The 24600-nt window shown below is 42.3% G+C and overlaps 2 protein-coding genes and 1 non-coding gene across 3 annotated transcripts in view; 2 read left to right on the forward strand and 1 right to left on the reverse strand.

Annotated features, from left to right (window-relative positions):
* The window catches only part of PXDC1 (PX domain containing 1), a 30752-nt gene extending 9352 nt beyond the window's left edge, over positions 1–21400 (forward strand). The window contains exons 2-5 of the mRNA XM_073332169.1: positions 5618–5709; positions 8042–8159; positions 12574–12685; positions 19724–21400. Coding sequence (XP_073188270.1) covers positions 5618–5709; positions 8042–8159; positions 12574–12685; positions 19724–19841 — 440 coding nt within the window. The 3' untranslated portion in view covers positions 19842–21400. The remainder of the gene's footprint in view (positions 1–5617; positions 5710–8041; positions 8160–12573; positions 12686–19723) is intronic.
* The window catches only part of LOC140907042 (tubulin beta-2 chain), a 455512-nt gene that overhangs the window by 91757 nt on the left and 339155 nt on the right, over positions 1–24600 (forward strand). The window lies entirely within an intron of this gene.
* On the reverse strand, positions 11544–11616 carry TRNAR-ACG (transfer RNA arginine (anticodon ACG)). The gene has a single exon. It is a non-coding gene; the product is annotated as a tRNA-Arg (tRNA).

Below are 24600 nucleotides of genomic sequence, written 5' to 3' on the forward strand. Positions count from 1 at the left end.
TCCACAGCTGGCAGCTGCCCTATCAGCTCCCTTACACCCCCACCCACAGCACCTCCCGCCTGCTGGTAGACCCCGCAGATCAGCGCCTTCCCCCTCCTCCCCTCGCCTCCTGCCTGCAGCAATCAGCTGGCTTGCGGTGTTCAGGAGAGAGAGGGGGAGGAGTGAGGACTCAGCGCGCAGGCTTCCCCTCCTTCCGCTGCCTCCCGAACTCCGCAAACCAGCTGATTGCTGCAGGCAGGAGGGAGGGGGGAGGCTGCGTGCTAAGTCCTCGCTCCTCCCCCCACCCTCCTGTCCACTGAACGTCACAAGCCAGCTGATTGCCGCGGGCAGGAGGGAGGGGGGAGGAGCAAGGACACGGCGTGCCCCCCTCCCTCCGCTGCCTCCTGCCTGCGGCAATCAGCTGGTTTGCGGTGTTCAGGAGGCAGGGGAGGGAGGGGGAGCCTGCGCACCGTGTCCTTGCTCCTCCCTCCTGAACGCCAAAAGCCAGCTGATTGCTGTGGGCAGGAGGCAGGGGAGGGAGGGGGAAGGAGTGAGGACGTGGCGTGCGGAGTAAAGGGGGAGGGCGGAAGAAGAGGCAGGTTAAGGGTGGGTGCTTGGGGGAAGGGGTGGAGTGAGCGGGCCGAGGGTTGAGCCCCCCATCCCTGGTGCTTGCAGAGTAGGGGAAGCTGCCACTGCTGCTGCGCAAAGTGCTTCTCCTAGCCTACAGCACCTTCAGCCTCCTTTACTGCCTCATTGTCTCCAGTGCCAGTGGGCTGTGCCTGCGTGGGGTAGGGCGGGGGCACCTCCCAACTATAGTACTGTACTGTATGGCAAAAAAAAATGTCCCTGGAACCTAACCCCCCTATTTACATTCATTCCTATGGGGTAATTGGATTCACTTAACATCGTTTCGCTTAAAGTCGCATTTTTCAGGAACATAACTACAACGTTAAGTGGGGAGTTACTGTATGTAATAGTAATCACAGTACAACGTCTCACACACTTTGCAGAAAGCGTACACTTGCTTTGACCTCCGTGCTCCAATAAGGTTCCATGGTTAGTGAGTTAAACTTAAGAGCGGAAGGGGAGGATCTCTATGCCAGTCCCTTCGCCCCTTACCCATGTGTTAGTCCCATTAGAGTCAATAGAGGTAATCTTGTGAGTAAGATAAACAGGATTTGGGACCTGTCTGAGACAATGCCAACTTAAACATAGCTACATTTTTGGAAAAGCAAAGACCTATTCATGGCATTATCGAGGGATGGTGTGTGAGACTTATAGCTCTTATGTATGTATGTAGCTATTTTGCCTTGGAAGTCAGTCGATCTTTTTATAAGTGACTCATTATGTACATTTCTCATCAACACTGTGTGTGATATAGTGAGCTATGCACCATTGAGTGAAATTCCTCCCCCAACCCCCTATCAGTTAAAAAACATGCAAATGAATCAAATAAGTGCTTTGCTATGTATGTGTGTTACATAAAAGTTCAGCAGTGTGCAAGATTAGGTGTATGGACATTAAAACATAATTATTCACATTTCAGTAACATTTGTATATAACTGAAGGTTTTGTGGTAGGGCAGAAGAAGCCCATGGAAACCCATGGAAATCCAGTTTAGCTTAAAAACGATAAAGATGGGTGTTTACAGCGTTTAAATCACTTGAATTGATAGTTATTTGTCCAAGCATAGTACACATAATAAGACAGCACAGCAAAGTTTCCAGGGAGGATCCAGCACATGCTTTCAATTAGAAGTCAGACTGCAGCAGAAGAAAAGGAGTGTGAGCAACATTTCTCCGTGACCTCACTGGGATATTTCCCAGCTCTCAGCTAACCTACATATGCATGACTGAACAAGTGAAAAATAGTACAGTTGGGTTCCAAGCTACAAGGCATATTCTTCTGATTTATTTTCCTTTATTTAAGGACTTCAGTCTGAACAAGGTTTCCAAGTCTGTGTTAGCAATGTAAATGGAAGACTTGGGTGAAATCCTGCAACCCTCTCTGAAGTTGGTGAAATTGGTCATATGAATAAGGAGTCTTTGCCTGGGTAAGGGTTGTAGAATTTGCCCTTTATCCTGGAGCCCTCATTCTTCTAAGTTCTCCCACTGACATTAATCTAGGTGCTTGTGTGAGTAAGGGTTGCAGGATTCAGACAAGAGTCTGTTACCAAGCATCGAAAGGGTTTGATTCTGCAAGGTGCTGAGTCCCGCAGCTCCTGCTGACTTCATTGGGTGGGCTGATCCTGCAAACTCTTATGCATGTGAGCAGTCCCATAAATTGCAGGATCGTGGCCTACAGTTACTGAAAGTACTATGGCATGTCTTGTACCTGTTAATTTTTAAAATTATATAATGTGTGCAAATATTACAAATGAAATTATGCTGGCTTCAGTTTATATGTAAAACCAATTGGGTATTTTCCACATATTTAGAATCTAGATGCAGAAAGCAGAGAGGCCTGTACCGAGCTGAATTCATAGTGACTAATCGTATAAGATCAGCAGCTTCAGGCTGCATGTTTGTAGTCAGTGAGAACGTTCATAGCAATTTATTCATGCATATATAGTTCTTATTCATGCATGTAGGCAAAGCCTGTCCTGGAGCTCTCTCTGTGGCAGTGCAGATTTGCATGATCCTAAAATCAGACTCGTGTGCTAATCATGCAGTCTGACCACAAATTGACACTTGTCAGTCACTGAGAAGAAGCATTATTTTCAGAGGTAACGAGTGAGCATGGATGGCTCTTGCAGGCTTTCGGTAGAAAAGCAAAAGGGTCGGAGTTTTTGCTCCCTCTCATCACTCTTAATCTCCTTCCTCCCCACTCTGCTTCTTTTCTTCTGTTAAGTTGTTTAAGGTTTTAATAAAAATGTTTTTATTGTGCTAAAAGCTGTAAAGCTTCTGTTCCAGTTTTCTAGTAGGTTTTTGTTTTTTGTATTTGGTCTGTAGCTGATTCTTTTCCAAGATCTAGAGGTTAGAAACATGTACTAGAGGTGAAATCTCTTGCTTATGATGAAAAATCTTGGTGGACGCCTGGAGCTATAGAACCCCCTACTGGGTGGCCTGTGAAGTGCCAGAGACTAAAAATCTCACCTGCCATTTCTGATGAAAGAATAGGCCATTGTAGACAGAGAGAGCTCTTGCCTGGACAAATATGCTTCTCTAAGTACTGATTCCTGCCAGCCATCTCTTTTGGAAGATTAGGAGGTGTGTCAGTGTCTTGAATTTGCAACACTGGAGCCCAATCCTGCAAACCTTTATTTACACAAATAGTCTATTCTCGTGCAAGTAGTTCCATTGTGTTCAAGGATTTGCACAACGTTTTTATATAATGCTGTATGTCTGTCAGGAAAAAAAGATGAATGCCTATGTTAGAAATATTATTGGAGAGAAGCAGATCCTGCTATTGGAAATCAACAGATGCAAACTTATGTACTTGGTCACATTAGGCATAGAGATGGAAATAACCTGAGAAAGTTATTATGGAACAAATGGTGGTGGGTCATTATATTGGGGGACGACCAGTAAGGCAATGATGGATGGATAGTATATGGCAGATCACTGAAAGGTCAGCTGCTCAACCCTTGAAATTAGCGATGGATCATGAAGGCTTTAGAAAATCTTGCTATGATGTCACTAATACATGGATTTACTTACTTACCTACTTATTCATAGTGAAAGCCAGGCAAACACTGCAGTGCCACTTTGCATATAGAATCTTTGGCCCCATGTCAAAGCACAGGTGGGGCTGGCCTGGAATAAACAGCTGGCAAAAGGGGCTACCAAGCAACTAGAAAGACGTAGAAAATGAGGCTATATCTATATGTTGGTCCAACTTCTCAATAGCCTTATTCACCTACATTGTGACAAGATGGAATCTCTGTAGGTGCCTATTAGTTACAAAATTCAGAGCTAGATCAAGATTCTGAGCACCCGAGTATTAAGGGCTGTTGGTTTTGCTGTGTCTACTTTCTTTAGGCCCAATCCAACTCCCTTTAAAGTCCATAGAAATACTCACATTGATTTCAGTGGGAGTTGACTCGGGCTCTGGGTAAGGAACCTCTTCCTTCCTTGAGCATGGAAGAAATAGGAGAAATGACAGTGTGCCTAATGGATTTGTATAGAATATAGCAGAATGTGACAACACGTCCAACATCCTGTTGCTCCATCCTTGGTAATCCTCTGATCTGCCGTGGATGATGTAAATTTGGGGCCCGTTGCCAGGAGTAGTGCTGTTGAGATAGTCTGTAACTTTTTTTTTTTAACAAACGCCGTACTCTAAGGACCATTGCCAGCCTAAAGTCACACTTCTGCATGGAAGTTATGTATGCGCCAGTGCTACGAGCAACACCTAAAATAAGGCTATGTACACACTGCTACTTACGTCGGTATAACTTATGTCGCTCGGGGTGTGAATAAGCCACCCCCCGTGCGATGTAAGTTACACTGATCTAAGGGCCAGTTTGGACAGTGCTGTGTAGGCGGGAGAGCTTCTCCTGCCAACGTAGCGACTGCCGCTTGCAGGGGCTAGAGTAATTGGGAGAGCTCTCTCCTGTCAGATTAGAGTGTCCACACTAGCAGTGCAGCAGCGGCACAGCTGCACCGCTGTAAGCTCTGTAGTGGAGCCACTGCCTAAGATATCAATGCCAGACAGAGATTGGAAGGAAAATGGAGGGGAAATTTTTCTATATTTTTGTCTCCAGTTTGTTAGTTTTGTGTGTTTGACAGTCTTGTACGGGTCTTTCACACAGCAACAAGGAGATTAAAACTTTTTTTTAAAACATGAACATATAAGTGTAAAACCACAAAAATTGTCAGAGTGCTCAAGGGCAGGGTTCTACCTCAAACTATTTTACATATTTTTGTTGTCTGCTTTTCAAAGATTGACTTAGGTTTCAGTTTGCTGGATTTTTTTCTGCACAGCCTGTAGGACTTCCTCATTTCCCAACAATGAGGTCTGTTAGGTTGTGAAAAAAATCTCTCAAGTATTATGATGGAAGCCTCTTATTCTGAGACATTTAAAACTAGAGACAAAGCACTCTAAATATATTGCACTGACTGGATATTACGATGGTGTAGAGGACCTAACGTGTCTTTTTCCATCTTGATCGTTTCTATGGCTGTGTGATAACGTTCATGGTGGATGATTATCATGACAGTTGTAGCAAAATCCCCTTGTCCTGTAGTCTAGCTGTTTACGGATAGGGTTTTGAAAAATCTTCCTTTGACTATTGCTCCTGTACCATATTATGTTCAAGAAATATGAGGTAGCTCTCAAAGAGCTTTGTTTAGCTTGTGTTTGATTCTTTCCTCTTCTCCTGTGTGAGTACTTTCTTTTCCACTCTTCGTTGACAAATGAGGATGGATCATGGCTTCAGAAAGAGGATTTGGGGTTTTTTGATTTAATATCCCTCTCTGTGTTCCAACACAGCAACGCTCTGACATGAAGTTAGGGGAGCTACTTCTGGACAATGGGTCATCATCTCCTGAGGTAAAAGATGTGTATCAATTAGGCATGCTGTTTGATGTCTTTCCACATATTCATGAGTAACCTAGATCTGTCTGCCACATATAGACGTCCACATGCATGTTTTGTATTTTCATTCTCGCTTACAATGTGTTTACTTTGTTTCTAGGACTAATCACAATAAAAGAGGCCCGTGATATAGAAGCCAGGCTCAATGAAGTGGAGAAGCTTCTGAAGATTATTATAAATATGCCTTGGAAAGTAAGTATGCTAAGTACCACCTTACTGAACTTTACTATCCACCGGGTCTGATTTGCCCTCTTCATTTAGATGGGAAGGCATGGGGCTGTTTGAGCTTTTGCAGAGGCGAAAGGGGCTGTTCACGATCCTGCATGATATCATCCCTCCCTCCCTGTATCTCAACCCTCATAGTCTCCTACCCCTTGTTTCTACCCCTGCTGCCTTTGCTCCTAAGCAGCCCAACTGGTATCCTTCTTTTCCCCAGAAGACCCTGCTTTTCCTAGTGCACCAAACTATCACCCTCTCTACAGTCAGGTACATCCCTCATTTCAACACAAGTTCTTCTCTGGAGCCTGTCAGAGTTAATCCATCTAAGTCAGTGGTTCTGAACCTATTTACTATTGTGGGCCACATATGCAGCTCTCTATGTGTTATGAGGGCCGCATCCACACAATATATATACACACTACCTGTATGGTCCTAAGGCTGTCACATGGGCTGCAGCTGTGTGCTGTTTGGACCACAAGCGGCCGGCAGGTTGAGAACCAGTGTTCCAAGTAATATTCTGGTACATAACATTTATTCCAAAGTGACCTGAGCATTGCCATGACTATCATCTCCTTGTCTTTCAGGGTAATATATCTGACCTGCATTGTGTGTTGAATTGAGTGCCCAATCTTGTAATTAGATCCACATGAGCAGACCCCCACTGATTTCAGTGGGGCTCTGTATGGCACAAGGGTCTACCTCTGTGTTTTCTGATTGCAGGATTGGGGCTGTAGATTGTAAGCTCAGTCAAGCAGGGACTGCGTATTTCCCTGTTTTTGTTGCACGAGGCACGCTGAAGGTGCTCAATGAATAATAATAATAGTAATAATGGGTATTATTTGTAGTCTCGCCCCTGCTACCCCAGGCTTCTGAATGCCTTCCTTTTAATGTTATCTGGACCCTAGATTCAGTCCCCTTTTTAAATTGGACAAGTCACTTAACCTCTCTGGCCCTTGGGTTGCCCATCTGTACAAAAGGTATTATAACATTTATCTCCATGACAAGGCTATGTTGAGGCTTGATTAATGTATGCAAACCACTTAAAGATCCTTGGGACGATCTTGTGAAAGAGCAGTTGCTCTTGAAGTTCAACCACACATGCAGGAGTTGGGAGATATGAGTTGCATTCTTGGTCGTGACACTGGCTTTGCTGTATAAATGGGGAAGTCATTGAACATGTGTGCCTCAGTTTCCCCATCAATAAAATGGGGATGATGATACTTTGCTGGGGTACCGAGCGATGTTATTCATTTTAAGTGCTTTGAGTTCTTCAAATGGAATGCAGCATGGAAATACAACGTATTTTTATTTTATATTTTCAGCCAAGGTCCTATGATATGACTGTGTAGCCAATAGACTAGTGGGTCTCAAACTTTTTTACTGGTGACCCCTTTCACACAGCAAGCCTCTGAGTGCGACCCCCCTAATAAATTTTAAACACACTTTTAAATATATTTACCACCATTATAAATGCTGGAGGCAAGCGGGGTTCGGGGTGGAGGTTGACAGCTCGCAACCCCCCAGGTAATAACCTCGCGACCCCCTGAGGGGTCCCGACCCCCAGTTTGAGAACCCCTGCAATAGACCATGTGCCAGGCGTGATCATTCTGCCTGACAGTCATATTGCTGTATTTCAGTGTCTCAGATACTTACAAAGTGTGTAGTCATGTCTGCAGTGTCAGTGTCTTTACCAAGGAAACTTAACTCATGAGCAAACAAAGCGCTCACTGGGGAAGAAAACTACTTGAGTAATTGGCGACCATGGTGACTGATAACCAATGTGAATGGGTGGTCATTTTGAAATCTGCAGATCATAGACCTGGTTGGTTACTTGTTCTTGTGTAGAGCAAGATATACTCCACAGAAGTCAGTGGATTTACACTAGTGAAAAGGAGTGTAAGCGAGAGGAGTTGCAGACTTCATGAGTTTTTTGGCATGTCCAGATGAGTTCAGTGTAAGAGGGTTCCCCCCCACCCTCCCCCACTAGACAAATAAGTTTGTTATAAGTTTGTTTTTTATGCAAAGTGCCTAGAAAATGACTGATGGACAAGTAACAAAAAACAAAAAAACCCCACCCATGAAGTAATCATAATTTATTAGACAAACCCTGAGAGCACTGGGCATCTGGAATGCCTAATGTAGTCAGTGGGAGTTGTATGTTGTCAACAGGAATTGCATGTATTGAGCATTTCTCAAGATTTGGCCCAGTAACAGGTGGGAGGTAGGGGATAACAGGATAAACAAACCAAGCCATGAGTCTGGGAATTAAACTTTGAAAATATATATTTCTTTGGTTCTTTTTCAGTATTCTAGATCTGAAGTTGTCCTTACCTTCTTTGAAAGATCTCCGTTAGATCAAGTGTTAAAAAATGACAATGTTCATAAAATTCAACCAAGCTTTCAGAGTCCGGTTAAAATATCAGGTAAGAATTATTAGCTCGCTAGAATGCATACAAGAATTATTAAATGAAAATATTTGTCTGTTCTTTCACTCCCTCCCTCCTCAACATTTCAAAAGAAACACTTCCTCCCTCACTTTCCCCATGCTCTTGCCTTCCAATGTATAGAATATCATAAGAGCAAACATGCTATGGGCATTATACGATCTTCAGATTCTTCTTTGTGCTGCTTGGAGTCCATTAGCCATTCCTTGAGAAGGCCGTGTCCTTGTGCTGTCCATACTGTTGCACTGCAATGGAAGAACTGAAAGGACATGAACTAAATAAAGTATATTTTTATAACATGCAAAATGGTCACATTTTGTACTAAGGGTTTATTTATAAATATTTTAAGAAGGATTAATACATGATGAATAGATGTGACAGACAGGAGTAATAATCTTACAGTGTAACTACATCAGTACAGTAGAAGATTTTGTAGATGATTATATGCCATGGTTAGGAGTAATCATTTGTTAGAGTTTATTAACCCTTTATAAATGATTTATAAATGTACCCTTAATATAAAGCATGCCTGAGAAATTTAACAACAAACCCATCTGTATAAACGATGGTGAAGAGCATCAAAGAAATTAAATGAAACACAAGAGCAGACGTAAGTGCAGAACAGTGATTCCATGCCCTATTTGGCTTCCATGTACAAATTCAGTCTCCTTCTCAGTGGAGGATTTGTGTGTCTGTCTCTTCAGGTATCTACTTATATGCTTGGGGAGAGGGGAAGGGCGTGAATAAATTTACTGTACGTAATCCTCCTTGACCAGAATGTGAGTCAGGTAGAGGTGGGTATCTTCATTAAGATAAACAAAAAAAAAGTGGGTTTTTCCTATATTGATACATGACATGTGCAAATGTATCCCAAGAGGGAGTAAATGCAAACACAGAAAATCAGTCATTTATTCTTTATATAACGTTGCAAAATTTAGCGTGTTCAGGATCTTTTTTTTAGTCATTTTACTGAGGTACAGAACAAACTGTGATAAAGACTTCTAGGCCAGTTCTAATGGCAAAGGTGTGAATTTATAGACAGGTTATGTATAAGTTAATTAGAAATTACATCTACCATTTCTGTGCACAGTTTTTGCATCGGTCACCCACTTAAATGCATGATGTGTTGACTATATGCCATTTATTTTGTTTCTATATACCTGAAAATGTTCTCTGAAAATACACTAAAGAGCATATTCAATGGGACTACTTGCAGAGTAAGTTGCTACTCGGTGTCAATAAGGGTGGCAGACTCTAGCTTTAAGAATATATAATGTGAAACAAAGTGCTCTTAAACAATATACTTTAAAAGAAAGTCTAGGAAAAATTGCAGTTTAAAATACTGGAAATTGACATACTGGGCCTGATTCCCTTGACACTTATACTGGGATAAATCAAGTATAACTCCATTGGAGCTGAACTGGTTAAACACTGGAGAATCAACTTTTTTGTTTTTGTAGAGTTTAAGGCTTGTTTTGTTCTCTGAAGAAAAATGTAGTGAAAGGCAACTACTTAACAACTTGGTCTGTGTGCATCTCTGCACACGTGACATGATGGGTCCAGAAGCAGATGGAATGTGGTCATTAAGCAACAGTCTGGGCACCATTCTGTTGCAGCTCTAAGAGTGCAATAAGACGGCAGCTACTAGTTCTGCTGCTGCTCCTTCTTACACTGGTGTAAATCAAGCTTAACTTTGTGGAAGTCACTGAAGTTACATCAAACTGGTGTGACAAGAAAATGCGGGTCACTGATATTTTTAATGGTTGGTAAAGAATTGTGTGGAGACCACCACCTTAATTCTCATGTATGAATGCTCAAAAACAAAGAGTGAAACCTGGACGAGCAGTGAGTAGATTCTGTGTAGAGGAGCTGTGGAAACAATGGGACCTGAACAAGAATATGTTTTTAAATCCCAAATTAACTCCTACAGTTTATAATCACACCTGACTTGATTTGTTTTTTCCTCTCTGTCTGGGTATCCAAAAGCACTCTGTGGTATTCAGTCTTATGTACTGACTGGCTGTTATAAAGAATTTCAAAATAAAGCCCAGAATCCGCTGTTTAGTTGATACAACCCTAGTCTGAATTTTGCACAGTGAAATGACTGCATTGTTGAGTTGATGGTTCCAGCAGATGGCACTAAAGGTTAACTTCTAAAATGCTTCATACTGCAGGGGTAATGCTGTAATATTCTTAGGTCATGTCAAGGACACTCGGAAAAAACTGTGACATGCTGGGCTTGCTTTACATTGGATATAATACAACTCTCTAGGTGACTTGTAACCTCTGAGTATGCTGCAAAAATATTTTGTAGTCACTAAAAGAAAACCAACTGTGTCCAGCACAGTCCACTCCAGATTAAAATATTTGAACCAAACAAAACTCACCAGATGAAAGCAGAGTCTGATCCTTGACTTTGCATCTCAGTCTACTGAACAGTGTTTGACAGGGAGTCACGGCTGAAGTGGGATTCTGGAGGGATTCAGTGTAAAACCTCTCACAGATACATCCTGTTCAACTTGGGTGCAATACAAAATGGACCAGAAGTCAGAGAATAATTTTTCCACATAAACATAGAGGCACATGAGTGTTAGTCTGAATGCAAAAATGTACCTTTATTGTAAAAAATTTAAACCTCAGGTCTTTTCACATCTAAGGTCGGTCGGTATCACAGGGTGGCAAACACTTTGGGTTCAAGATGCAAACCTTTTGTGTCCAGACCCACCCCACCACCCTTTCAACAGCGGGATAGTTCTCTTGTTGTTCCTGCAGATAATGCTCAAAACTAACAAACAGGTCCTGGTTCTCCTCTTAATTTCGTGTATATCAGGAAAAAGATCTATTGAAGTCAGTGGCAGTATGAAATGAGTGCAAGTGAGAGGAGACTCCAAGGATGTGCCAGCCCCAGTGTACTTTTGGTGCTCCCAGTGAATGAAAGGTGTTCTAATGAACATGGGGCTAAAATCTCTGATGTAAATGGGTAAGAAACCATTAAAGGCAATGCTGCTGTATCCATGTATACCAGTTGCAAATTTGCCCCCGAATTGTAACTTGGTTTCATGCAGAATTTATAAAGTAAATGCAGGTATGTTTCTTCACTCCCTGCCTGAGAGCTTTAACTTTGAAGTTTAGTTAACTTATTGTTAGATGTAGGAGTGTTAATTCATGATCATAGAATCATAGAATATCAGAGTTGGAAGAGACCTCGGGAGGTCATCTAGTCCAACCCCCTGCTCAAAGCAGGACCAATCCCCAATTTTTGCCCCAGATCCCTAAATGGCCCCCTCAAGGATTGAGCTCGCAACCCTGGGTTTAGCAGGCCAATGCTCAAACCACTGACCTATCCCTCCCCCCAAAGAACACCGAGCCAGGCAGGAGTCGAACCTACAATCTTCTGATCCGTAGTCAGATGCGTTATCCATTGCGCCACTGGCCCTGAATCAAACGTCTCTCCCTTTTATCATGTTCTTTCTTCCCTCTTGGCTTAGCCCCCACCCTTCCACTCATTTGAGTTGCAAGTGTTGGGCCTAATCTTGATTGAAGTCAATGGCATTCAGGCCCCAAAAGTGTAAGCTTGCTGCAGTGAGCTTGCTAAGTATTTATGATATCATAACTTTGTGTATTCACTGAGAGCCGAATCTAGTGCCCCATAAAGTCAATAGGTGTCTGTCCACTGATTTCAATGGGGATTGTGTCAGACCCTCCGACCTATAAAAAATGACTGTAGAATTCAGCCATTCTGAGCTGGTAGCATTTGCAGAGACGTAATGACTGCACAAGGCTCAAGGCAATAGAGAAGTGGGCCCAAGGAAAATTGCTGTTGGAAAACCTATTGTCTAACTTACTTTCAAGGTTGCTGTTGATTTAGAGTTGTAATTATTTCTTTTCTTTATCTTTTTGTTTAATTATGATAACTTGATGTCTGGGAAGAATACAATCAAGATACTGTTGGACTATAACCTTATGGAGCAGATGCCACTCCATTGAAGTCAGTGGGAATTTTGCCACAGGCTTTAATGGGAGCAGAATTTGGCCTTCTCCCAGATGGGAAGATTTGCTAAATATTCTCACATTAGGGTTCTGAACTGCAAATATTCAAGCACATGAGTTCAGTAGGACTGATCACAAGTAAAATTGCTCAGATGTTGCTCAAGTGGCTATGAAGTCAGCAAATGAGCCCAGCTCATCAATAAGCTACAAAATAATAAAAAGACTTTTTCTTTTAATTTAGCTTGCACAGATATTCACTGACACTTCAGTGTGTCCTGTTTGCAGTAATGTCAGCTTTGTGTGATGCACATCCACCCTATCCCTGCCTTGTCGCCCTCCCCACCTTTTCTGGATCCATCTCAGACTTTCAGCATTTTACCTCTTTCTTCCCTTCTCCCCACAGAAATCATGCGTTCTAATGGATTTTGTTTAGCAAACACTGAAACAATAGTTATTGACCACAGTATACCAAACGGAAAAGACAAGCACCTGGATGTAGATTCAGCAGAGCACTTGTAAGTATACATTGTTCCTGAGTATTGGGGTCTTTAAATTAATTGTAACCTTCTCCTAACAACATTTTAATGCCCAGACAAACCCAGTGCTGTGCGAAGACCTGTGTTGGTAAAATTGCCCGTCTAGCTGATTAAAGGTTGGTTAGTTTGGCTGGGCTGTAAGGGTCTGTCTATGCTGCAGCTGGGAGTGAGCCTCCCAGCCTGGGTAGACAGACTTGTGCTAGCAGGGCGTAACCTACTATGCTAAAAATAGCTGTGTGGACGTTTCAGTGCCGGCAGAGGCTCGGGCTCCCCACTCGAGCTCAGACTCAGGGAGCAAGGTAGGCCTGAGCTTGGGTGGCTAGCTTGAGCCTATGCCGTGCTGCAACATCTACACAACTATATTTGGCATACTCGCATGAGCTCCACTGGCACAAGTCTGTCCACCTGGGCTGGGAGGCTCGCTCATAGCTGCAGTGCAGACGTACCCTAACGGCCCATTGCAGCAGTCATAAAAATCAATAGACTCCCAATGGAGTGTCATAAGAACATAAGCACGGCCATACTGGGTCAGACCAAAGGTCCATCAAGCCCAGTATCCTGTCCTTTGACAGTGGCCAATGGCAGGTGCCCCAAAGGGAATGAACAGACAGGTTATCATCAAGTGATCCATGCCCTGTCACCCAATCCCAGCTTCTGGCAAACAGAGGCTAGGGACACCATTCCTGCCCATCCTAGCTAATAGCCATTGATGGACCTATCTTCCATGAATCTATCTAGCTCCCTTTTGAATCCCGTTATAGTATTTGCCTTCACAACACCCTTTGGCAAGGAGTTCCAGAGGTTGACAGTGCATTGCGTGAAAAAATACTTTCTTGTGTTTGTTTTAAACCTGCTACCTATTAATTTCATTTGGTGACCCCTTGTTCTTGCATTATGAGAAGGAGTACATAACAACTTCCTTGTTTACTTTCTCTATACCACTCATGATTTTATAGACCTCTATTATATCCCCCCTTAGTCACCTCTTTTCCAAGCTGAAAAGTCCGAGTCTTATTAATCTCTCCTCATACGGAAGCCATTCTATACCCCTAATCATTTTTGTTGCTCTTTTCTGAACCTTTTCCAATTCCAGTATATCTTTTTTGAGATGGGGCGACCATATCTGCATGCAGTATTCAAGGTGTGGGTGTACCATGGATTTATAAAGAGGCAATCTGATATTTTCTGTCTTATTATCTATCCCTTTCTTGATGATTCCCAACATTCTGTTCACTTTTTTGACTGTCGCTGCACATTGAGTGGATGATTTCAGAGAACTATCCACAATGACTCAAAGATCTCTTTCTTGAGTGGTAACAGCTAATTTAGACCCTATCATTGTATATGTATAGTTAGGATTATGTTTTCCAATGTGCATTACTTTGCCTTTATCAACATTAAATTTCATCTGCCATTTTGTTGCCCAGTCACCCGGTTTTGTGACCTAAAGGAGACTGGCCCTCTTCTGGTGGAAAAACTGTGGATGCAACATGGGGCCTCAAGGGTGATTGGTACCAAGGGTCTGATGTGTGCGACAGAATGCTGAGAACTAGTAGCTGACCCAGCACTCTGATCACTGAGCTTTAATTAGTTACCCCAGAAGAGGCCTGCTGGAGGAGTGGAGTATTTAATTATCTAATCAAACTGGGGGATGGGAGGACTGATGGGCTAAGGGGCTAATTATCCTATTAGCTGAGAGGGTAGTTAAAAAGCATGGAAAGGAAGTGCAAGGGAGGCCGCTAGCAGAGTTCAGAGGAAGCAAGAGGTTGGGGTGGTGAGAGCGCTCCCTAGAGAAAGGGCTGAGGACTAGAGGAAACTGCAGAGAAAGTTGCTGCACAGGATTGTGATGGTGGTTTGGTGGAGGTAATATCAATAAAACTCAGGAGGTGCTAGCAGACAGAAAGCATCCCAAGCTGTTTGTGTGGGATCTCAGAACAAGAGCGGACACTGGCCTGTTACACTTTGTCTTTGGTGAGAGCTGGATTGAATCCAGTGTGTGGAAAAGTGAAGGATCCGTAGAGAGGCGAAATCCTCCTAGGAGGCAAGCAATTTATTACTCAGTGACTAAAATATACCTTCTTATTTGTTATTGCTCCCCCTTTGGGTCTGCATTGTAGGCACTTTGGGGATAAAGTTTTCAAATAGAGTTTGAGTCGATGAGTATGTTGACAGATTAATTTTTATGGAAATGCACTCCTGTAAAGTTCTGTCATGCCAACTGATTGATGTTTCACTTTAATAGCTTCAACTAGATGGAGGTAACAGTGTATTCAAGCATTTTAAATATTTGCAGTGAAAAACATTGAGCTACCCATTAGTCAAGCCAGTAAAAACCAAGGAAAACAAGGGAGGAAAAACGTCATGGATCAAATGGACAGAAGCTTGGTTTCCAAACTTAAGGTCTTTTCTAAACTGCATTTAGAATGTGATCTGTATCAGTTTGCTAAAGGGTTTAAAGGATGTTGAGGGCCCCTGTTTTAATCAATGGGAATTTTGCCATTGACTTTAATGTGGCCAGGATCTTGCTCCTTGTTTCAAACTTTGATCCTTGATAACATAGTTTGAACTGTAGCACATATAGGGCCATAATCCAATGGCTGGAAGTAGGCGTAAAAAGATCCAGTGTCTGGAAGCTGAAGTCATCAAAGCTGAAACTGGAAAGCAGACATACATTTTTAATTGTGAGGGTAATTAACCATTGGAACAGGTTACCAAGGGACATGATAGATTTTTCCATCACTTAGATTCTTTTAGAAAGACATCCAGTCTTGATTTAAAAATATGCTCTAGCCCAGCCAAAAGTTGTTAGGCTACAACAGGGGATCAGATGGTGTAATGCAGTGGCCTGTGGTATGCGTGAGGTCTGACTGGATGATCATAACAGGCCCTTCTGGCCTTAAAATCTGTGAAATATATAACAGATGCAGGGTTTTCAGACGAACTGTGGTGAAATAAATAAGCGAATGAAACAGGATGTCTTTACCCATTCATATTCTAAATTCAGAGGTAGCTTGTTTTCTCTTGCAGGGAACGGTTCAGAAGTTAATAACTGAAAATCTATACGTGTGCTGTTCTTAGGCTGAATTGAGGTCCTTCTTGCCGTTGTATTTTATAGCCAATCACTTGTGTAAGATGTGGTTTTATCAAAGGCAGAGTTAGTGAAGATTTCCTATATTGCAGATGTAAATGTAGGTTGATAATCTTCAGTAAAAGTATACATTTTTTTGGAGTGTTATGGAATCCATTTGCAGTCTGTGTACAGTTGAATTGACTGGATTGGTGCTTTCTGTCTGAAATAAGAGCTAATTCCTGTTTGGCTGACTAGTCTCACCTGAAATGAAAACTTGTAGATCCACATTTTTCTTCAGCAACTCTAAGATATTGTAAGCTAAATAGGGCTTGGCTAGCTTTGAACTTGGATAGAAAATTTGCACAGAATACCTACATGCTTCAGAAAGTGGTACTGGAGATTCAGTAGATGGCACTCTTTCCTATAAGTCTTTATTGAACCAGTGTCCAACATTCAGAGGCATTAGATCGTGAGTGGTGCTGTGTTTTGTAAGATCCATAAAATGGAAATCCTGATCATGCTTCATTAAAGATGTTGTAGCACTTTTGTAAGCAGGAGAGTTAGTGCTGGTGTTCTGGCCAAATGCCAGTTTGAGTAACTGTATTCTGCCCCTTTAATTTCCCCTGTAATTTTAGAGCCTGTTTTGTGCCCTGTGTGACCTTGGATGGCCTGGAAAGGATTCAGATTTAGAATTTCACTTAGCTGTATTCTTCACATCCTGTCCTGAAATGTGTTGTACTGTTGCAGTATGCTGTGAAACGACTGTGTTCCATCCCAGAGGTGGCAGAAATGATCCCCTTGTGTATAGTTTGTAATCTTTTGAGAGGAAAAAGTGCTAAATAGACATCTTCTACTCATCATAATTTAGTCGCTGGTTTTGCTTTAGTCACTGGTTTGCTGTACATGAGCCTTATCTTACAAGGGTTATTTGGACCCTTTCTGCCAGCAGCAGGTGGTGAAAACTGTGGAGTTGGCCATGCTGCTTTCTAGTAAAAATCCACTGTAATAGAAGATGTGCATTTTTAAGGACAACCCTACTGTAGTGTTATTAGCATGTAGAGCTCTGGATAGGGGATTTTTATGTAAGTGAATGCAAATAAGTTAAATAGAGAGCTGTGCTGAAATACTAATGTTGGGAATAGAACATTGCCAGAAATGTAAAATCCTACCATTTACTATCAGGAAAAGAAAATGCTATCACTGACCTTTAAGATCTACCCAGAGAGAGCAGAGGCACTATACAGATACTGATCTTATGCGGGCTGATACATGGGACCAGGCTCTCTTCTCCCACCAATTTTACACTAGTGTTACTTCATTGACTTCTGTGGAGTTATTCTTGGTTTACAATCATGTAGATTATGAGAGGAGAATCAGCTAATACTTTCTTCACCAGCAGCACACTGTCCCTGATTCTCCTCTCACTTACCCATGATTTACACTGGTGCAATCGTATTATAAGGAGAGAAATTACCCATTTTGCATCAGTGTGTACAATGAGAGGAGAATTAGGCCCTTTGTGAGGACATATCTTTTGAGGAACTAGGGAATAATTAGTGAGGACAGAGGAAGGAATCTGCATGTAATTAATAGTCTGAAGAACTATTGTTTCAGAAACTCTCACTTGGGAAAATGACTTGTTTGTAACGTCTCAGAAGCATGTTAAATATCCTACTGCAGTGCTGTCCGATGCAGTCTCCTTAACTGAGTTCAGCTTCACATGAAGATTTTAAAATATTGCAGAGTCTAGGGTATATGTCCCACTTTAAACAGAAGTGTCATCTGTTCTTCAGTAGAGATACTGATGGGGGAAAGATAGAATCTTAACAGACCTGTCTCCTGCTTTTCTAGTTTTTTCACCCTGAACATAAGACCATGGAAAGTAGATAGAAGCCTGGTATCAGAATGCTATGGCGTGTTTAAAATATTCCTGCCAATGACTTGTGAAGCTTCTGAAACCAAAAGAAAGAGTTTGATGGAGAAATTGCATGTAGGGTTGGAAGCTTTTGACTGCCATTACTTTGCCCCAGCTCTTTTTGGTTCATCTCTGGAATAGCGTGCCCTAATGGCAATCTGTGGTAAAGTTGCTGGGATGACTGTAGTTATGTTACTCAGCTGCAGCAGTCTAATCAGTTCAGATGAATGTGATGACCCAGCTTTACACTGAACTATTTAAGGCTTCATCTGTTTGGTCTCTCTTCAGAGAATTCGATGATGTCTAACAAGATGTCGGAAAATATTAATATTGGCTCCATGCCAAGCGAGGCAGGTCCCATAATGCAGCAGCATGAAGATGGTGCAGAAAATGTCAAAGGAAGAGAAACTGAGAATAGGATCATCTTTTATTCTGGTCCAGCTAAACTAGGTTTACTAAAACCTTGTGTGAGTAGGGGATGGCAGTCAGGCTGTAGGCATTAGAGAGGGATACACTGACTCATCAAGAAATTGCAGTCATTCTGTCATAGTTTAGTTCCTTATTCTGACTTGTTGCAAAAGCCAAACGCAAAGCATTGTATATAAAAGGAAAGGATTATATCTCCATTTTCAGACCAAAACAAAAGCAGATTCCATTCAGACTCTGTCCTCTGTGTTCTCAGAACAGAAGCATTTGAAATAGCTGCCAAAGGCTGTGAGAATGAAATGAGAGGATTTGGGCCTCAATTGCATGACTCATTTTTCTAGTGCTTGCTTGCTAGCTTCCTTCCTTCCTTCATCACCAGCATGTTTTAACCTAGAAGAGAGAGAGATGGTTCACTCACATATGAGAGTGTGGTTCAGTAGGATTAACTCTAGAGGTTCTTCTTAAGTGCTCCACTTGCAGTCATTAACATACCATAGTTTGAACTTCTCTTGGCTAGTAAAATTTAAGCAACTCCTCTCCTAGATCTTTGACATTGCCTGATAGAACATTGACTTCCTGGGAACAGAGCCTTCCTGTGGTTGGTTGGCAGTAGGGGAGGCATGGAGAAAAGAATTCTTGAGAATGACTTGACTACTGTTTTTGACCTAGGCCAACTTTCATATGCCACACTAACAATGTATCACAAATACACAGTGTCATCAAGTACTATGATGACAACTGCCATAGGTGGCAACTATCATATTAGGGTGCTCATCCTTGTGGTAATAATTTTTAATAAACACTGTTAGCTAATGAGATGGATAACTTACTGCCTCCATATGGATACCATGCTATCTTATGAGGTTTGGTCTGGTTTTTCATTCAGGGCATGTTTTTAAGAAGATAACCATCTTATTTTACTGAAAACAAACTGATCCTCCCTCCATTCATTTCCATGGTTTAGAAAGACACAGGCCTACCGTTAACTGGGAGGTGGGAGGTGGTGTGGGGGGGAATCTCTCTAGTCCTGTAACACTAAATGATTCTGAAACTGGCGGTAGATGCTGTACTACTTTGGTCAGTGTATCAAAGAAGCATGATTACAGTCTGTCAGCAGTTCACAGACTGTGATCTGTGAGACACCAGTAGTCCTTATGGGCCTTCCTTGGTGGAGCATTCTGAAAAACAAAGCGCTGCTTCATTAGGATGAAGCGCTGAGGTACTGGAAGAAGGGGCGGATTCCTGGGAGGATCATTCTCTTACAAAGTAGTCTGCACAAAGATAAAGCTGCAATAAAGCATTAGAAATACTTCTACTGTTACTCAGGTCTGATGTGAACTAAGCCTAGTTGGTAATACTTACTCAAAACATTGCCCTGAAAGGTGGGCAAGCAACATTAGCTGGAGATAAAGCTCAAGAAAGCATTCTTGTTTGCGGTCTTGTTTCCACATGGTTCGCTAGCAAGTATCTTTCCTCATTGTTTCCTGGATTCAGTCTTCAGTTGTTTTACCTCTCTTTCTACAATTTATGTTCATTCTTTCCTTTGTCCTCCACTCCTTTGTTCCATGCTGTGTAAGTGATTTGACTTTTTTTTTTTTAATTTTAGGTTTGAAAGTGTTAGTGAGTTTACTTCAGAGCTAGAAGACACTGATGATCCAGCAGCCTATGTCACCAACTTGACATATTACCACCTGGTCCCATTTGAGACGGATATTTTGGACTGAGGCTTTCCAGGGACCCAGTCAGCTAGCATCCAACTGATTTCTTTGCTCATAGACTCTGCTATCCCCTTGCTCTTCTATGAATAAAGCTGTGTGATTAAAAACAGCAGAGAAGTTGCTGCAGATATGCCATGAAACTGATTTTGCAGCCTAGCCCTTCATTGTGACTCAAGGAGGTACCTTGCAAGGAAGTAACTGCTTCAATAAACTCCTTTTTCCCTGAAAGGAATGTAGCAAGATCTTTGGGCTACTTGGGATCCAAGGAAATCATCTTGGCAAAGGCCATGGCAACCACTACACTGACAAAACCATAAGCAATCGTGCTGTCGTTTGGCACCGGTGGTCACTGGTATACAATGCAACTTGTACAAAAGACTACCCATATTAGCAGCTTCCTGTCTTAAAACGTCACCACAAAATATCCCCAGATGTACCGAGTACACTTCCACTCCGCCTTTATTAGAAGACCACCTCTGTTAAGCAATCAACATTTGTCAGTCCCTTTATGTGGTCACTTAAGACAGGCCCCATAGTTTGTTGTCTGTTCAGCTGTGAGATGACAGGTGCCTTACGTATAATGTTACAAATACCATAGAGTGCCTACAGGAAACCAATGCACAATCTGATTACTTTACCTCTGTTAATCCTTGGGTGTTGTTTAATCATCCGAGAGCTGACTTCTTTCCTTTCCTTTCCTGAAATAGGAGAGCAAACTGGCATGGCAATGGAAAGCTTATAATGCTGAGGTACCTTGAATTACATCAGAGTTCTGGAAAGCTGATAGGAAGGCTGAACTGCCTTGCTAAGAATGGTCAATGTATGCCAGGCACTTGGATCTGGTTTTTCTCTTGGACCAGGAAATCTGAGCAGTGCTTGCAGTTGTTTACACAAGATGGATAATTACCTTTGTGTATTACTTTCCAGGGAGTGGGGAGATTTAAGCCCTGTTGGGACTGAGAATTAAAGATAAACTGCAATGTATCTTACGAGGACAAGAAAAAAGAAACCACCGCAGCTCAGATAGTCTGCTTAACCCACTCCCATATACCCAATGGGCCTGATTCTGATCTTGCCTACACTGGTTTCATACCAATGAAATTCTATTCACCTCAGTGGAGTTACTCCAGTGTCAGAGAGAGCAGAATCAGACCCCAAAGGCTCTTTACTACTGAGTAGTACAACATTAACCTCTCTTAGAGCTCAATCTTGTAAATTGCTGAGCACCCTGCACTCCCAATATGAGCTCAACACCCTGCATGATCAGGCCCTGACCTTTCGTCAAGCATTTAGTGTAGTAATGGCCAGAATTAATTTAAAGAGATATGAACTGAGAAGAGTGCATTTTGAGCTGGTTATCTGCACAATGGCTTTGCCTTGGTCCTGAAGAACTTGGCACAGCTCCTCTCCGGTATACTCTTCAGTGCTCTGTGTATAATAACAGTAAACAGAATTTGCTAATGTACATAATAAATTATTGAGAATCCTAATTCCTTTACACAGTATGTTTTTAAAATATATATTTAATGAAATAAAATTACTCACCTTAAGTATGATAACTTCCATTTAAAGTGTTGACTTCCATTTATTTTTCATGGAGAGTAAGTCTCTGAGACCTGAGTCTCTGCTTTTTCCTCCAATAATTTTGGAAACAGGTTAAGTAATTGCTGCTTTTTCTGTGCTGCTTGTGTTCTCATGCTGCAGATATAATTAATACCCAAGTGAAAGCTACAGGGCTGGGTACTGATCTCACTTCTGTACAAACATGGATTAACACCACTGCCTTCTGTGGAGCTGCTTGGGATTTATACAGGTGAAAATGAGATCAAATCTGGCATCTATAGTTTCTCGGGGTGGAGGAGTTCCTTAAACTGGAATGTAATAGGAAACTTCCTTTTTTCGTGTTCTTGAACTAGATTTATTTTCTTTGCCCACTAACTACAGTTCTTCAGTCTATGCTTCCAGCTGATTATTACTGGGTAGCCGCATTATCTAATGGAAGGGGCACTGGTGGACCGGGAATTGGGAGATCTGAGTCATGTTCCTTGCTCTGTTACTAACCTGCTATGGGACCTTGGGCAACTATACTTCACTGCCCTGTGCCTCAGTTTCCCCATTTGAAAATTCTGCCTGCTATCTCCATTTTACAAGTGCCTACGCCCCACTGACATCCCCTAAGACATAAGTATTCTTGTAAATGTTATCTAGTGATACTTACCTACTTTTTGTAAAGTAATTTAAGATGTATGGATAAAAAGTTATATTAAAGCTATGTATTATTATCACTGAGTTTAAAAGCAAGTGACCTCTTTCATAATGAGGAAACAGGTCAAGCTGCAGACAGGAGAGAAGATGTTGTGGGTGGGTCGTTTTATTAAATCTGTGAGATTAAGGTTTAGTTCATAAATAGAAGTTGCACTGGTTTCAGATAACTGTTCTTTAAAACTATTTAAATTGGTGCAAAAGGCTGTGTGACTACACTTTATGAAATAACCCCTTTAGTTAAATAGATGCAACTTTCTCATGTAGATGAGGCCTTAGTCCCTATACCAAACTTAAATTTGGAAAAGGATAAAATATTAATCATGACTATGTCCACTTTTAAAATTCAAAATGGATCTAGGGCTAAGTAAAAATCAAGTAATAGTATGAGGTGTGTAGGAGTGTTCACCGCCACACAGTCAGATAATGTTACGTGTATACTCTATTACACACACAAAACACTACATTAAAAGGATCTTATGAAGGTTCCAAAGTCAAGCCCTCAAAAGTTTGCTGGTGCAGCCTTAATTCGTCCCCTGAGCATGTATGTGTTATAATTCAGTCTTTAATTACATGGTCACATACTATTTTCCCACAGGACCCCTACCTCATTCAGGCTGCACTGGGCCTGCACTGGAGCTGAATCCGGGCTGTCTAGTAAAGGAGATTGTTTTCTGTAGGACTTTTGCTTTATTTGTTGCAGAAGTTGGAAGGTGTGTAGTGAATGAGGCAGGACACTGCAGGAAGAGAAAGGATGCACATAAAAGGTTGTTACAAGGAGGAGGGAGAAAAATTGTTCTTCTTAACCTCTGAGGATAGGACAAGAAGCAATGGGCTTAAATTGCAGCAAGGGAGGTTTAGGTTGGACATTAGGAAAAAATTCCTAACTGTCAGAGTGGTTAAGCCCTGGACTAAATTGCCTTGGGAGGTTGTGGAATCTCCATCATTGGAGATTTTTAAGAACAGGTTAGACAAACACCTGTCAGGAATGGTCTAGATAATATTGTCCTGCCATGAGTGCAGGAGCCTGGACTAGATGACCTCTCGGGGTCCCTTCCAGTCCTATGATTGATTTTGTGGTGGTGTAGTTTTGTGTGGGGTGTGCGTGCATGCGCACAATCTAGGTTGTTTTTGTTTTTGTTTTGAAAAAGCAAAGTGAAAAAACAGAAATTCCATCATGTGGCATTGTATTGGCACAGACGGGTCATCAGCAGGGTTGAGACTTTAGATCTACCACGCAGATCTGTGGCAGTTGACCTAACACTAACTGATAGAGGATGACAACCTACTACTGCTATGTGGACTAGCACTAGAGGAGGATGGGGCACTGCCAGTGGGTTTCAAGGTATTTGCTGACAGCAGAGGAATGGTGAGACTCAGGAATATTATGTTCTGTTCCAGGATCTAAAAATGAGTATGCTTTAGTGGGCATAGATTCTTCTGCCCATTCCCCTGAAGTGGGACCCCTCTTCCCCACCCTGGTTCCTCGCTCCAGTCCCATTCTTCTCACTTAGCTAGTCTCTACTCCTTAGGTGTCTCATCCCAATTTGTTTGCCTCGCCAGTCCCTGTTCTTGCCCTGCAACCCAGATCCTCATCAAATTGATCTTCCCATCACCTCCTTCTCCCTGCCTCTGTGGTTCTCAGTCCCAGTCTTCCCCACCTGGCTCCTCAACAAAACTAATTCCTCCCTGCTTACTGGCTCTCAGTCTCCTGACCCAGCCAGTCCCAGAGTCCTCCCCACCCACCAATGTCCAGTCTCAGTCTCCCCTCCCAGACTCCTTGTTCCACATGCGTCTGCCTCATCCAAGATGCCTGGGAGCCAGCAGGGAGCTCACTGAGAGCACAAGAGTCACAGAATCCCTGCTCTCAGTTCAGGTGCAGCCCAGAGCTGCAATTGCAGGTCCCCGGGAGCATGCCCAGTACAGACAGAATCAGTGGGGAATTGAGCCAATTAATGTGAAACACATTAGTGCGTTTTGGAAATAACTCCCCTATAGTCTGCATTACTGCTACATGTAGACAAGCCTTTAGATGATATAAGCCAGGGAGCAGGAACATCAGCTATATAAACAGAAATTCCATCATGTGGCATTGTATCGACACACATGGGTCATTAGCAGTGTTGAGACTTTAGATCCACCACACAGATCTGTGGCACTTGATCTAAATGTAACCTGTAAATACAAATGCATATTGCTTGAGTCAGAGGACCTGAGTCTTTACTCAGGGACCCAGATCCTGCACTGCAAAGCAAAGCATTTCAAAACCTGGTTGCTGGCCATAAAAGGATTGGCCTACCATAGCAGGGAGATCCACTGATTGCACAGAGCTGATGCAGCAACTCCTTTGCCACTGCTGCAATAATGGGTAGAAGAAAAGTGTAATTCCCTTCTGTTCCCTGGTTTCCACATGGGACATTTGGGGCCACTGGCAGCCAATGCAATTTAGAGTAGCCTTAATGCTGCTCTAAATTATGTTAGGGGACTAGCTTGGCATACAGTC

The sequence above is a fragment of the Lepidochelys kempii genome, chromosome 2 (assembly GCF_965140265.1).
Source record: "Lepidochelys kempii isolate rLepKem1 chromosome 2, rLepKem1.hap2, whole genome shotgun sequence".
NCBI classification, from domain to species: Eukaryota; Metazoa; Chordata; order Testudines; family Cheloniidae; genus Lepidochelys; species Lepidochelys kempii.